Source organism: Homalodisca vitripennis, chromosome 5 (genome assembly GCF_021130785.1).
Source record: "Homalodisca vitripennis isolate AUS2020 chromosome 5, UT_GWSS_2.1, whole genome shotgun sequence".
NCBI lineage: Eukaryota > Metazoa > Arthropoda > Insecta > Hemiptera > Cicadellidae > Homalodisca > Homalodisca vitripennis.
The window spans coordinates 166,430,269-166,443,216 of record NC_060211.1 but is presented as its reverse complement, the minus strand read 5'-3'; the positions used below and the strand labels follow the sequence as shown (position 1 = coordinate 166,443,216).

General features: G+C 31.8%; 1 protein-coding gene across 1 annotated transcript in view; it reads right to left on the bottom strand.

The window, feature by feature from the left end:
• Positions 1-8,079, bottom strand: part of LOC124363697 — a 40,008-nt gene extending 31,929 nt beyond the window's left edge. Inside the window, exons 1-4 of the mRNA XM_046818959.1 lie at positions 7,650-8,079; positions 4,694-5,002; positions 2,965-3,266; positions 1,359-1,557 (exon numbers count right to left, since the gene is read on the bottom strand). Of these exons, the coding sequence (XP_046674915.1) occupies positions 1,359-1,557; positions 2,965-3,266; positions 4,694-5,002; positions 7,650-7,937 (1,098 nt within the window). The 5' untranslated portion in view covers positions 7,938-8,079. The remainder of the gene's footprint in view (positions 1-1,358; positions 1,558-2,964; positions 3,267-4,693; positions 5,003-7,649) is intronic.
• Between the last annotated feature and the right edge of the window lie 4,869 nt (positions 8,080-12,948).

Below are 12,948 nucleotides of genomic sequence, written 5' to 3'. Positions count from 1 at the left end.
TTGAACTTGATAAAGCAGTTGAAAATAAACATGGTTTTGCTTGATATTATAGAAATATTATAGAGTTTAGTTACTAGTTACTAATTTAATTACACACAGAGTAGCTAAGTTACCTTACATGATAAAAGCCATATAAAAATATTAAATTTTTCATAGAACTTCACTTAGTCAAATAATACATCTAGATAGTTCTGGTGATGTAGATAATACTCAAGATAAAAAGCACAATATCTGGTGATTCCAGTGTTCAATTTCTAGATCTAAAGGTTGCAGAACTGTAACCTTCTAGGGTTAAGGAATACCTCCCCAAGAAATGGGTTCATAAGGCCGTCCCCTGGAAGATTTTGTAAATGTGACTGCCCCAAAACAGTGTTTTTATGCATTTCTGAGGTACAGGGGAAAGGTTTTTACTCGAATTGTAAAATTTTTTAGAGAAAGGTACCAGAACGCTGTTTTGATGCATCCTCCTTAAATTGAGCACTGACTAATACTATAATCAGTACATTTTTTATAAATATTGTTTATATTATACACAATTGATATCAGTGGCATATATAAAAAAATAGTTCAGGGGGGCTGACTCACTGTTTGGTTTAGGAAGTATAAAATATCCTCCAAAAATAGCGGCTCAAAAATCTTCATACTGGGCATTTTTGAGCTTTAAGACCTCATAAATGTGTTCTAGCTTGAAAACTACTAGGTATAGTTTTAATGTGACTTTCAAATTTAAAATTATTAGCCCCGTATTTCTGGGGGGCTTGAATCCCCTGAGCCCCCCTCTTATATATACCAATGATTGTTATTAATGTATTTTGGAAACATGAAGTCAACTAAAATATCACAACAAGGTGACTGATGGATATTTAAAACATTTTTGGCAGATTGCAACATTTGGAACAGAGACATACTGTGAGGTACCCAGTTTGACCTCTGGACTTATCTCACTTCATTTTGTGCAGAGTACGTTTTGCCACTAAACATTCATAAAAACAATATAAATGTACATGATGATTTCATGAGAAAATTCTGAAATTCTTTCTTAAAAAGGGCAATATATTCTGTACTCAACTAAATTGACGATGGAAATTAAAATTGTAATTTGAATTCTAGTACTTTTTTCCTATGAGCCATTTTCCAGAAAATTGAGTCTGAAGATGGGACAATTCCATGACTGAGAATTTTAAGTAGGCCTATAACTGTGAAGTGGAAAAATAGGGGCATGGTTACGCAGAATCCTCTGTTGTAGCAATATTACTACTCCTACTAGGAAATATAGACATTTTTTAGTAGGCATCATTTGTTCAGTAACTTTTAGAATACATCGTACAAGTTGTCACAAATTAAAATAGCAATTTTACCTGAAATGGTGCGAGAGTTGACAGCTGGTTATGGGCCAAGTTTAATATCTTGATGTTTTCTAATGCTTGTAAACCTCCTTCCTCCATATCGCACTCCGAAATTTCATTATAATCAAGGTTGAACTCTTCTAGGTGAATGCAATCCAAATTTTCTATCCGTTTTATTTTATTGTGGGAGAGGTTTAAATATCTCAAATACCTGGTAAAACAATATTCACTAATACCATACCATTTTATAGCTTCCAATTTGTTAAAAGAAAGGAATACTTTTTCATTTGTATTCTCGTATGTAATATTAATACTAAACGGTCAGGTAAAACCAATCTGATAAAATAAACAACTTCATGATCTTTGTAGAAATCACTTCCAATAAATTCTTATATGTAGCTTAAGCTATTATGTATTCCATTTTTAGAAAATAAATAAAATAAAATAAACTAGTTGTTCACTAAACAGTGATTTGGCCCAACAATACCATCTACCATCCATACCATCTAGATAATTTAGGCATTAAATGTTTATTTTAAAATTATTTAAATTTGAAACCTTTTTAGAAATGCATTTGATTTTGAATAATTGATTTTTGGATCCACATACCACCAAGTATGTCAGTTCCTCTCACTGATTAAAGGTGTAAAGTCAGTACAGTGATAGATAAATGTTACTGGCAAAAAGTGAGGATTTGAACTTGTACTTCTCCTAACCCGAACTCAAAGTCCTTTGTTTTAGACTATGCACCTATAAGCTGTTTTAAATCTGTGATGCAATACATTTCTGGTTAGGTAAACTTTTCTTCAATTTTAGAGCCCCAACTATTGAAGATAACTTCTCCCAAAACAAGAAAAGAGAAAAACAAAATTTGGCTCACTCCACAAAAATTATAGACATTTAAAGTAGGACATTACGCAGTATTTGTAAAAAAGCCATAAGAGAGACAGTATAAGTAAAATATCAGACTTTTGCAATATACATATGAATTATGATTTCAGATAGTGACATTTTTATATAACATATTATTAACAAGATATATACTTATAAGAACTATATATTTGTAATGAAATCTAATTATGGAAATAACAATTTATATTCATAACGAACATACTATTTCCCTGAAATACTTCTTTTTAATATACCCACCATAAAACATTCATATCCTTATCTTCAGCTGTGATCTTGTGGGCCTTATTTCAACTTTTTATGTTATTCCGGTTTCAAAGAAAAATATATTAAAGGATTTTGACTGACTAAATGTTTAAATTGAAACTGGTTTTATCTCTTTAATTTAACTTATTATTGAAAAGAGAAGTTACATCTTCTAAGTGTACCTATATGTTACCGTCTTTCTAACAATATACATATGTATTTAAATTCCCCAAGAGTTTAAATTTTTTAATAGCTTAATTTTTTTAGGGACTGCTCTTCTTAGTTAACCCTTATTCTGCCTTACTCAAAAACTACACACTTGTATGGCAGTATTTGTACAGTCAGTGCAAAATTCTTAATTAAAACCATTGATAAAAATGTATGCAACACATATTAATAATTCTACATTTCTTTCTTCTAAATACAAAAAATTATTCACTCAATTAATAATTACACTACTTACTTTAGATGTCCAAGTCCTTCAATTTTCTCAATGAAATTAGAAGATAAATTGAGATGACAGAGTGACCAAAAATTTGACAGATTTTGGCCGATTTCCTTAATTTCATTATTCTCAAGATTGACATGGGTTAGGAACCAGGGAGGTTTAAAATCCAGAACTGTTGTCAGCTTATTATGTGAGGCATTCAGATATATAAGATAGGTACAATTGCTAAGAGCATGAAGACTGACAAGGAGATTCCATGACACATCAATATATTGGAAATATTTGTAGTGTTCCAAAACAGAGATGTCTTCCAACCCCTGTAAATAATACAAATACTACACAAAGAATAGTATTAGAAGCATCTTGGTGTATATATTCTATTCATGTGAATTTTTTGGATCATAAATAGCTTATAAGGCTATGACAACATCCTAGAAATTAGTTAAATCTTACAAAATGATAATTCGTTCATTGAGTGTTGAGAGTGCTGGTGCTGCCCCCTCCCCCCCACACACACATAGCGTGGCCAGCCTCTTGGGAGGTGACCAATCAGGGAGAGAAACCCTAGAAAGTTCAAATGGACCGAGCTTGTTCCAAGAATATCGTCACTGAGTACCTTGTGACTCTCCAGTGAGTTGGTGCTGCTATAGACCGCATGTGAATCAGCCTATCGCCACGTCATGGCATCAGTGGGCGGTGCTTCACTCTCAACATTCAATGAATACTTTTTTTAATTTTTAGAACTAGATCATCAATTTTAAAAGCACGTCAGAAACGTAGACATAGGTGCAAACCCAACCAAATAATACTGCTTACTCCATTTACAACACTATGGAAACCTAACTTTCAAAGAATAGATAAGAGACGATCAGAGAAACCAAAGATAAGCCAACTGGATCTTACATTTCTAAACTTACTAAAAGCTTAACTAAGCACAATCGTCAAAAATTACACTATGATAGCATTGTTTTTTTTGTTTTTTTTTTAATAACAGCTCACATATAAATCTGATTCACATTACTTTTGACAAAAAATTTAATTTATGCAAAAATAATATATAAACTGAATTATCTTTGATCACAAAAGTAGCCTCACTCTTAACCAGCAACTGCTTTTACTGGTCTCTGTTTTGAAAACATTAGCATTCTTTGAACCTGCACTTTTTAAAAAGACATTGTTTTAACTGATTGTGATCTTGAAATGACCACCGGCAATGTTGCAGGTAAACTCTATGACTCATACATACTTCTTGCAACTTGAATGCTTTTTTCTTATTCCTGTACAGTCTTGAATTTCTGATTAGCTCGTCTAGTTTTGTTAGTATGTTGATGTTTGCCATTTTTTTAAATACAGTACGTTATGAACGTTTTTGTAAGATGTAACTGCATTATTAATTAGTGTTCAGTATATATGCAATATATACATATATTTGTGTGTTTTTATTTGTTTTTATCCTGTACGGTGTTTGTAAAAAAATCAGTGAGTAACAGAAATGTTATGTTATGACTATTGAGCAAATAATGTAATTCTTATATTAGCTCATACAGATATAAATTTATTGTTTGGGTAACTGTAATATATTGATGAGTTTTAGAACACATCGCGTTTATCTAGCCAAATCGTTATCCGGTAGGATCTCCAGGTAATCGCAAGGTAACCAGGTAAAAAGGAGGCTACTGTATTACATTAATAAATTTACACTTAAGAAAAATATACACTATAGTGAAAATTAAGATTATGATACCTTTTGTTCGATGTGCAGCCTTGTCAGGACAAATGCTTTTGAGTCGGGCAACTTATCAAGCCTGCTTGCGCATTCAGAGATTAACTCAGGAGTTAAAATTCCATCACAACTTCTTGACATACCCATTGTAAAATAGTTATCTTTGTTCCATGGGTCTTGATTCGATGCACATTTAATCCACCCAACAGGATCTATAAGAGGGTGAGTTTTGAAGGGAAAATCACCTTTATGGAAAATATCATCTTCCCGTGCACAAGCATCTTCAACATCTTTGCGTTCTGAAATGTCAGACTCTGATCCTTCTTGTGGCTGTAATGGACAATGTTTTAATGACAGGTACAACAGCAGAAAAATGTAGAAAATATTTGATCTACTGTCCATACAAAAGAATTGTAGTTTTATAGCTGCAAAACAAAATGTAACAACTAGTGAAATTATACTTAATTAATACCTGGTTTATAATCCATTTTTGTGCAATTTACGCTACAATATCAAATAGAGAGTATTATTTCATTTATGTTATCAAATTCTAGACATTTTTTTTAATGCATTTGTCTAAAACACTTTTCTAAAGTTACAGTAAATCGTTAGAGCATGTTAATATGGGTTCTTGTATGCTTACCCATCCAAAGCAACAGACATGTGCAGCAAAAGAATAAATTGAAATTTTCTGACCAGATACTAAGCAAAATAATATTACCTATAAAGGATTTGGTCAAGCTTCATCAAAGATGTTTACTGTGTCAGCCAAACAAGGACTCTACTAATCAGCTTGCACCAATATACTCTGATGGTGGTTTTGCATTTCAATCCCATCTCTACATCCTGTGCCTAACAATGTTGCCAGTTTTACATGTATGAAAAATTACTGATCCGTCTCAACATCAGACATCCGGTATTGTGATCAGCAGTGTACGGTAACTCTGCCTCAAATGTCATCAGACTATTTTGATATGTCTGCTCTAGCCCAATTTTTATTGTATAAGCACATTATCTAGTTTTTTCATGGTATTTACAGAGAATTTTCCATAAGAAATTAATTGTCAGCCACTAAAACTAGCACAGCTTGTTAAAAAACTGTATTCTCTTTGTTTTTATTAAAATTAGTTAATTCGGAGATGCTTAAAGGACTTTCAAACTTCCAAAATATCACGAGTTATGGCCTTAAGGTTGTGTGGGATGGAATAACTCTGGTAAGCTTCAATAGAATTTTCTTAAACCAAAAGGGAACATTAAGAATAATATACAATCTGTGTCCAACCGACCACTGCAAGCATCTTTTTATTTCATTGCATATACTGACTCTTCTAAGTTTGTATATTTTTGAGATTTTCAAATTATTTACTTAACATAAAGACGTCTTATTCATAAAAATATATACAGTTGTCACATAGGATAATATTTTCATTTCTTATCCTTTCCAAGCTATAACATAATTTGAAAAATCAACTTTATACATGACTTGCAAAATTTTACCAATTTCTTTCATTTAGGATGGTTGTTGACTCAGACAATCATTTATTAAAAAGAATCTGAATGAAAATAAATGTTTTAGAAATATCTTAAACTTTATTTGGCATGATTGTAATTCTGTGAGATGCCATGATTATGGCTTTTGGTGGGGGTAAGCCAGGTTTCAGATTTTTGTATTTGTTAATAACTTTAACTATTTGCTTTTCTGAGTTTGTATTTATGAAATGATTGATAACACATTTTGATAGGAGTCATGTTTGTGCTTGTTCCTTATGGTAGTTTCATATTGTGTTCAAGTATGCTTAACATAATTGTTATTGACTTTTTTAATACCAAAATGTTTAGTTTTGTGTTTCTGTAATCTTACGTATATTTAAATTATTGACAATATTCTCTATCTACAAAATAGTGTTTTACGAGAATGAAACAAGTATTGTACTGTCTTATTAGGCACCCTAAATGCTAGGCTCCGTGGTTGGTAGACAATGTTGGAACAATGAGCACAACCATTTTTGTCTGTTGGTGTCCAGTTTCTTCTTACCCCTAAATTATCCTAGTAAAATAAGACCTCCATACTTTTTTTAAAGTTACGTTGAAGAAATGTATTGGAACGTAACTAATACTACATATCTTCCAGGGAATATTGCTTCTGAACTTCCTTAAACAGATTTTGAACAATATATAATCAATAAAATGTTTTAAAAGAATGTTTCAAGCAAATAATATGTTTCTCATGAAGCTTATTTATCGTAACGCTAGATAGAAGTGGCAGTTGTTAGCTATTTGTTGATAACGTTTGTTTTATTTTCCTTCCTACATGTTTTTTGTTAATCGGAAGAAGGTGGCTCAGTGACTGTTAATAGAGTCATTTTTTCATTTGGATGAATTGTACATATTGTAAATACAGCCTAGTTGAATAAATACATTATGTATTGCTTTAGGTTTTTAATTTCTGACCAAAAGTATTCATATATTTTTGAAGGATCTTGTTTACAAGTACTTTTATTTGTTTCTAGCTTGTTCTGTAAAAATAGTAAAAAATATATGACTCACGTTTGCATAAAGTAACATAAAGGTATACTTTTATATTTACATAATAAATTTATTACTAAAACTATATACATTTTTGAAATTAACAAAATATTGAGAAAAAAATGGATATTTTGAATTTGTTATGATGTAAACTTTAAAGTTACTTATGGCACAGAATTTAGATACACATATTTGCTTTATATGGTATTTGAAATGTAATAGAACTTATAAATAAAATTTGTTTAACTGTTAAGTTCTTACTTCATTCAGCTTCTTCTTATGAACAAATTATGTGTTACATGTTACATTATTTAGGGCAATGATTAAGGTTTACATAATTATTTAAAAATACATTACTATTAGACCTACACTACTGCGTCACTACAGAAAACTTACATACCTTTACTAGAGTTAAATAAATAAAATAGCAAATGCTAATATTTATACTTACACTGTCAGTAAATTCTGCAGAAGATGTGGACTCAGATTTCAAATAATTACACAACGATGGTGATTCTTTTTTGAGACGATTTATGTGTTTTTGACTCGATGGTTCAGTAACTGCGGAATGGAAACTAAGAAGACTACTGGAGCTGGAGCTGGAGGTTGAAGAGCTGGATGAAGTTGGTCTGTCCTCCACCAAACTGAACTGGTCTGACTCCGTAAATTCACTATGGTGAAAGTGTACGTGAATATCAGACTCATCTTCAACATGTGTTCCAGAACAATTCTCACCCATGAATGACCCACAATTCTTAAACAATCAACACTTGATATAAGCAATATTTCAATTAGTTATCCTAAAAGTGATTTTTATCGATGTTTACATACCTTCCAATGAAATGGGCCACATGAATAAATGTGTCAATATCATATGGTTAAATATCTATGTGTGTTGCATTGGCTACAATGATACTATTTCTCTTTCACTGTAATATATTGTTTTATTGTACTTTCATTGCTGAGGTGTAATGCAGTATGTATGTTTGTTTTCGTTCTTTCCTGGTACGTTAGTAATCTCATAACAGAAAATTTGCGTGTAATAAAATTAATGCTATATGTATTGGTATTAATTACAAATTAATTCATATGAGTATAACTGAATAATGACTTCCATTCAAAGACTTTGCTGATAGTAGTTCTATATATACATACTAAGTGTTTGGCTGAGTGAAACATCATCTGTTGCACACCAATGTACTCTTATTCTACTACTATCCATGGATAATAAGGAAAATCTTAAAACAATGGTTTCCAACCGCCCGGTGCTCTGTACACCATCACAAATTCACGGGTCTACGCTACAGGATAAATTAAAATGCTGACTTTTAATATTATCATGTCTCATTTACTTTTTAATCCAAATGGATAAAGTACTGTGATCATAAATTTCACCACTAGGAGCTGGAAAATTCGGGTCCTCTACTTTCACTAAAAAAACCATTGTTTACTTTACTTACAAACAGTCCTTTTCCTGCCGTGTTTAATATAAATCCATTTTTACTTTTCTTGAAAGAAATGTATCTTTCTTTATTTTTGCTATTAATTATTCCATATGCAAACATGACTACTGACTTCTTACAGATAAATAAACAAACATAAATTGTATTTACTGATAAAAACCTTTAATTTGGTGTTCGAACATTTTGGTGTTGTACTTGCTCTTAACATAAAATGAAAATAATACAAATGCTGGTACTAACAATGTTTTGAAACTTCAATAGGACTTCCATTTTCGTTAGGATGTTCTTTTGAGGTTAGGTTTGTGGCATTGCATTCTACTAATAAATATGCTACTCAACCTATGCTTTCATTCAAATTTTTCCTCTGGCTCCTTGCGGGCCACGCCCTGGGAACATAGCAGTCAACTGAATAAAATAGTTAAAACAAAATAGTTTTTCATGTGCACTAGTAACACATAAAGTGTTCTCTGTCTGTAATGGTTAAAATAATATTAAGCCATCCCAGGAAATAATAGACACCCTGTATATCAAACTGGTATCATTATTATTATAATTTCAAAATTATTCCTATCTGCAAATGTTTGAATACAAATATTTTCTAAATTAAATTTATTTAAGTTTTTAATGTAATTGCTTTTTACCCAGCAAGGATCACTTCTGGCTGGTTTATACCTTTCAGTTGAACCTACACTGGGTACAAGAAAAACCAATGTGTCACTTAAATCTGGGCAACGTTATGGATGTCCAGGAGCAGCACATCACTAACCACAAATATCGAGATTCTGGGGCGCAAGGGCAATTCGATAGGTCTAGTCTACTGCGAGAGATGACTGCTGGAGTTGGTGAGGTTCTTGCTAGCCTCAACATAAGGGTGTGCCGCCCCCTGCCTGCTTTGACTGATGAGGCTGGTTCAGAGCTGGCATCCCCTTCTTTTGAGGGGACATGACTTGAGATTAGTGCCCTAAATTCTTCCTCATGGATCTCGATAGGAGACGACCCCTATCCCCATCCTTATCTATCCATAATATCCTGACACTCCAGAAGCAGCGCAAAGGTCCTAACATGACTAGGTACAATTTATAAGCTTCTTGTCCCAAGAGAACAAAAAGAAAAAAAGTAATTTTTAAAACTAATGTTACTTGCCTATCGCTTATTTTTTTACTTAATCATACAATGTATGTATGCTACTAACTGTATTTTCAAGAAATTACATCTCTTATTGAAGGAGGAGCTCTTCTTATTGGATTACACTATTTTCTAGCAATCGTCAGGCATACCTGACGATGCCATCTTTGATGTTGTAAGGCCTCGTGTATACAAATAAAATTATTGGATAATTGTGACTTTTCTTTCATCAATTATTAGAACATACATCTCTTATGTTTGTTACAACTAACCCCATTTATTTCTATTTTGTTAGAAAATATCTTTTCTGTCTGCCTGTCCACAGGATGTCTCAAGAGTGAACTGAGCCGTACGCTTGAAAATTTAGAAGAATCTTCAGTTATATAGTAGGAAAAATTTAATTTGATGATGGAGTACATCATCTTAAAGTGTAAAACCTCCTTGGATTTTGGCTGAGTTTTAGCAGATTTTAACTGTTGCAGAATATCTCGATTACAATTGAACTACTTGAAGTTTTGCATCATTTGTGAATCGATACAGGGCTGATAGTGTACTCTTTCCTTTTTGGAAGCCATGTCGATTTATTGTAATTACGTTATTGGTCACTAGATGAGCTGTCAACCGGGATAAGAAAACCTTTTCATACACTTTTGAATAAACTGAGACCAAAGCTATGGGTCGATAACTATTAATGTCCTTCCTTTCTGGGTTTAAGAGATCGCTGAGAAACCTCCTAAAGAGTTCAGTGTTTTATTCTCTTAAGGAGTTCCTCGAGTTTAATTTTTGACTTCCTTTCAATTTTTAATTAGAAAGTTAAGGTATCTCTTTCTTGCTTGTCTTTCATTGATTATACATTACTCCATTATATTACATACTTGACAAAACACAATATTTGTATGTTTTTTGTAAAATTGTACAAATCAAATGTGTGAATAAAGAATTGAATTGAATTGCTACTTGAAGTTTTGCAAATTTTGCTATCACTCAGGGGGATGGCAAAATTTCTCTTCTGTCTGTCTTTTATGGGATACATCGAGAATAAATTGTGCAATAGACTTGAAATGTTTATGAGATGTAAGTACGAAACATCATTTCTTCATAGACCATTTAGAGTGCTATGATGGTCCAAGTCACTCCATGAGAACTCGTACACAACTGCTGAGCGTTAGTGAAGACTAACTCCAGATATCTCACGAAGGAATTGAATTTTTGTATGAAAACTGCAGTAAAGCCTGTTGCACTACAGATGGTATGAAAAATGTCTACCTTATTTACAGCAAAAACATTAAACCATGTCACTTGCTTAACCAATGTGTGATAGTTAAGTGATATTATTACTGATAAAATGTAAGCATAAATTTAGATCCATTAATTCAGTGCTGCAAATCAAAGGCATCACTTAATGTGTTGGAAAAATGTAATTGCTGTCTGTCTGTCTATCTGTCAGCATGATATCTCAAAAACGAACTGATCTATAGACTTGAAATTTTGTATGCAACTTCATTTCTATATAGGCAATACTGAGTTTGATAATAAGCATATCACTCCAAAGGCTTTGGTTGTGTGTTAATGAATATTTTAACATTGGTCTTATAAGTAACCATCATAGCAGTAAGACAAAATAGCAGAATAAATAAATTTGAAAACAAACTCCAATGAAGTCCAATTATATGAGATTTAAAAATGTGATTAATTTATAGAGTGAAAAGAAAATATAATACTATAGAGAGTTAATGACAAAAAAATTTTGATTTCAGTAGACAATAGACAATATTCTTTATTGACATAATCATAGAGATCAGTACATGCCGTCAAAGTTACTTAAAAGTTTACATTAAACAAATGAGTCTAAAAATTCTTTTTCATTGTAGAATGGTTTTGTAGATAGCCATTCAGTCAGACTTCTCTTGAAGCAGTGTGGTGGTTCTCTTTTTAAGTCTTCTGGTAGGTGATTGTAGTAGAGTGCTCCTATGTAAGACGGTTTTTTTCTGTATAGGCTGAGTTTGTGGAATGGTAGATTAAAATTTGATCATTACATGTGCTGTGTTGATGTAGGTCTTGGTGTCTAATTTGTTCGGTGTTCACTGCATGGATTATTACTTCTCGAATGTAGAGAGCTACTACAGTGAGGATCTTGAGTTGTTTAAATGTTTCTCGACAACTTTCCTGGAAGTGAAGTCCGGCGAAGCATCTTAGAGCTCTTTTTTGGTGTATTAAAACCTTTTCCTTATAGGTGTTGCTAGCTCCTCCCCAAATAGCTAATCCATATCTCAAGTGTGATTCAAGTAAAGCGAAGTAAGCTACCTTAGCCATGCTCTGGCCACTCACCTGCTTTATCCTACGAATAAAGTAGGTGCCTGAACTTAGCTTTTTACACAGTTGGTCAATGTGGGGTTTCCATGTTAATTGTGAGTCTATAGTGCACCCTTGCATCATACAACCTTTATAGCTCACCAGAACTTTTATTATTTAAACATTCTGTTATGAATCCTAACTTAATGAGCAAAAATGTGAATGTACCATATGGCAAGATATGTCAATGAAATTAGCTACAGACTTAAAATTGTGGAAGCAACCTCAGCCATGAAGATACACTTCTTGGGCGAAAGACACGTCTATCTTTCTATAAACTATTTAATGAACTAAAAGTTTTGAGAATTTCATACAAATTTAACAAGCGTGTTATTTAAAATTAAAAAAGTGCTCAGTTTAACAATTACTAAAAATTTTAAAAATAGAAAAGTTGTCTAGATATATTTATAAATTCAAATATTCGTACTAAATGTTAAAGAAATCAAACTATACATATTGTCTTTATTATAATTTAAATTCCATTATTGTACTCAAAATTAAAATGTAATGTTTTATATTTGATTAAGAATTGTTTTATATACATTTGTAGGATTTAATTGAAATATTGTAACTAACAATAAATACAAGAACATGTAAAGTGATTTTTTGTACATTAATTTTGTGTTTTAATTTTTTTTAACGAAACAACCATTATTTTTTAGAGGAAATTTCAAATTAGACCTACATATTGAATTGTATCAAATTAACATATTTATAATGATTATAATTATAATGGCTCTGCCTCTGGTTCTAATGCATTTAACCCAAACTTAAAATGAAATCTGTTATAACTTTTTTACTAAAACTTTA